Source organism: Sorghum bicolor, chromosome 6 (assembly GCF_000003195.3).
Source record: "Sorghum bicolor cultivar BTx623 chromosome 6, Sorghum_bicolor_NCBIv3, whole genome shotgun sequence".
NCBI classification, from domain to species: Eukaryota; Viridiplantae; Streptophyta; class Magnoliopsida; order Poales; family Poaceae; genus Sorghum; species Sorghum bicolor.
In genome coordinates, this window is record NC_012875.2 from 45,797,505 (window position 1) to 45,799,429 (window position 1,925).

The 1,925-nt window shown below is 44.1% G+C and overlaps 1 protein-coding gene across 1 annotated transcript; it reads left to right on the forward strand.

Moving 5' to 3' along the window:
- Nucleotides 515–1,925, forward strand: LOC8080339 (immune-associated nucleotide-binding protein 9). The gene is made up of 5 exons (XM_002446475.2): nt 515–770; nt 879–1,153; nt 1,278–1,442; nt 1,539–1,649; nt 1,899–1,925. The coding sequence occupies exons 1-5, from the start codon at nt 515–517 to the stop codon at nt 1,923–1,925; spliced, it is 834 nt and encodes a 277-aa protein (XP_002446520.2).

Consider the following 1,925-nt stretch of genomic DNA (forward strand, 5'->3'; position numbering starts at 1 on the left):
TGGGATAGACACGGCCTAAGTCGACAGTCTGTCCAACATTGATTGAGGTATGTAGTCACTGCAACATAAAACACAAGTACTCTGATATACTGAATGGATGCACGCCAAATGCACAGGTGGGTTTGACGGCCATATACAGAGCTCTAGTACCGCACCGGCCCAAGTATATAAAAAGAAACCGTACCGGCCCAATTGTAGTGCAGAAAACACGAAACGGCACTTGGGCGCGGCGCCCCAACGTGTGCCTCCTCGTCTTCCTCCACCTCCTGTATTTATCTAGCCTCTTGGCTCCTGGGTTTCTCAACCAAATACTGCAGGCATTTCGTGTTTCTCCTCTAGTTTCCTCTTCCTGTAAGCAAAAATCTCTTCTTGTTGCCCCTCTCGTCCCAGCAGTTGTAATCGATGAATCCTTTTTAACATGCGCTGCTATATATATATGGTGTTGACGCGTTGTCTGTTTCAGTCTCCAGGTGCTGGGCTAACCGGCGAGGTGAACCTTCAGTTCAGCCTGACCATGGGCGGCGGCGGCTGCGCCGGCGGCGACTGTGTGCAGCGCTGCCCCTGCCCCACCGCCTCTGACGTTACCACCCTCGTTCTCGTGGGAAAAGTTGGGTCCGGGAAGAGCGCCACCGCTAACAGCATCCTGGGATTCAACGCGTTCGCATCCGAGTACTCCTACACCAGCGTCACTGCAACATGCCAGATGGGGAGCACGATGCTTAGCCTTGGCAACGCGGCGCCGCGCACTGTGCAAGTTATCGACACACCTGGTAATCATCACTAGCTAGAGCCTTACACTTCTGGTACTCCTAAAGCTGGAGTGCAACCATATAACAGAACAAAAATTGTGTTGTTTCATTTGAACAACTTTTGTGTAGGGCTGTGTAATATGAATCTTACAACGCAAGATACCCGTAAAGAGATTGCCAAGTGCGTGGATATGTCCAGGGATGGCATACACGCCATGCTCATGGTGTTCTCCGCGGCGTCTAGGTTTACACATGAAGATGCGGGCACAATCCAGTCAATCAAAATGTTTTTCGGTGAAAAGATTGTTGACCACATGATACTAGTTTTCACACATGGGGATCAAGTTGGAGAGAGGAACTGGCGGAGTAGGATGTTAACTGACATGAATGCAAAACATCTGCAGGTCCATCCTCTATCCAGATTTACTTTTAAGTGTTCTGTCAAATAAATATATGTCATTATGTTTAGATCAAGCTCTGATTTGTGTTTGAGTTTGAGTTTGAATTTGTATGCTTTTTTTCCCACAGGAGATCATACGGGTATGTGGAGGTAGAGTCCTTCTCTTTGACAACAAGTCCAGTGATGAGATGCAGCAACACACACAACTATCAGAACTGTTTGATGCAGTGGACTCTTTAACAGCTCGCAATGGAGGGAAACCATTCTCAAACCAGATGTTTGCTCAGATTCAGGTGGTTAAATCTTTGTGTACTAATTTTTAGTTTTCTCCCTGTTCTCGGTTTTTCTGTCTTCAACTAACTCATTAATTTTTCTATCTCAACTTGCAGGAAATGAATGTCAGAAAAGAAGAGCTCTGTGCTGAGGAACATTCAGCTGAGGACAAATTGAAATCACAGAAAGAGATATATGATGGATATATTATGCAGATTGCAAATATGGTAATATATACACTATGCACAGTTTCAATCCATAAACACAAATCAGATGATCTTATATAACTAAATTGTAGAACTCAGATTTAACTATAATTCCTTGCTTGAAAATTTTGTTAATCGTGTATGAATGTGTACAAAAGAAATGTCTAGCTCTCTCTGGTCTACATAGGTAAAATTTGTTCATTCATTTTTTGGGAAATACCATGGTGTCTTATATCAAATAACCATGTGACGAAATGTACTCATACACAGTACAATCCTCATGGTTTAAGGGACTAA

What these genes read in the sequence shown, in the direction of transcription:
- LOC8080339 (XM_002446475.2), top strand. Translation starts at nt 515, where the DNA reads ATGGGCGGCGGCGGCTGCGCCGGCGGCGACTGTGTGCAGCGCTGCCCC. An exon ending in TGAATGCAAAACATCTGCAG is followed by an intron (nt 1,154 to 1,277) that starts GTCCATCCTCTA and finishes TTTTTCCCACAG; the next exon opens with GAGATCATACGGGTATGTGG. An exon ending in TTATGCAGATTGCAAATATG is followed by an intron (nt 1,650 to 1,898) that starts GTAATATATACA and finishes ACTCATACACAG; the next exon opens with TACAATCCTCATGGTTTAAG.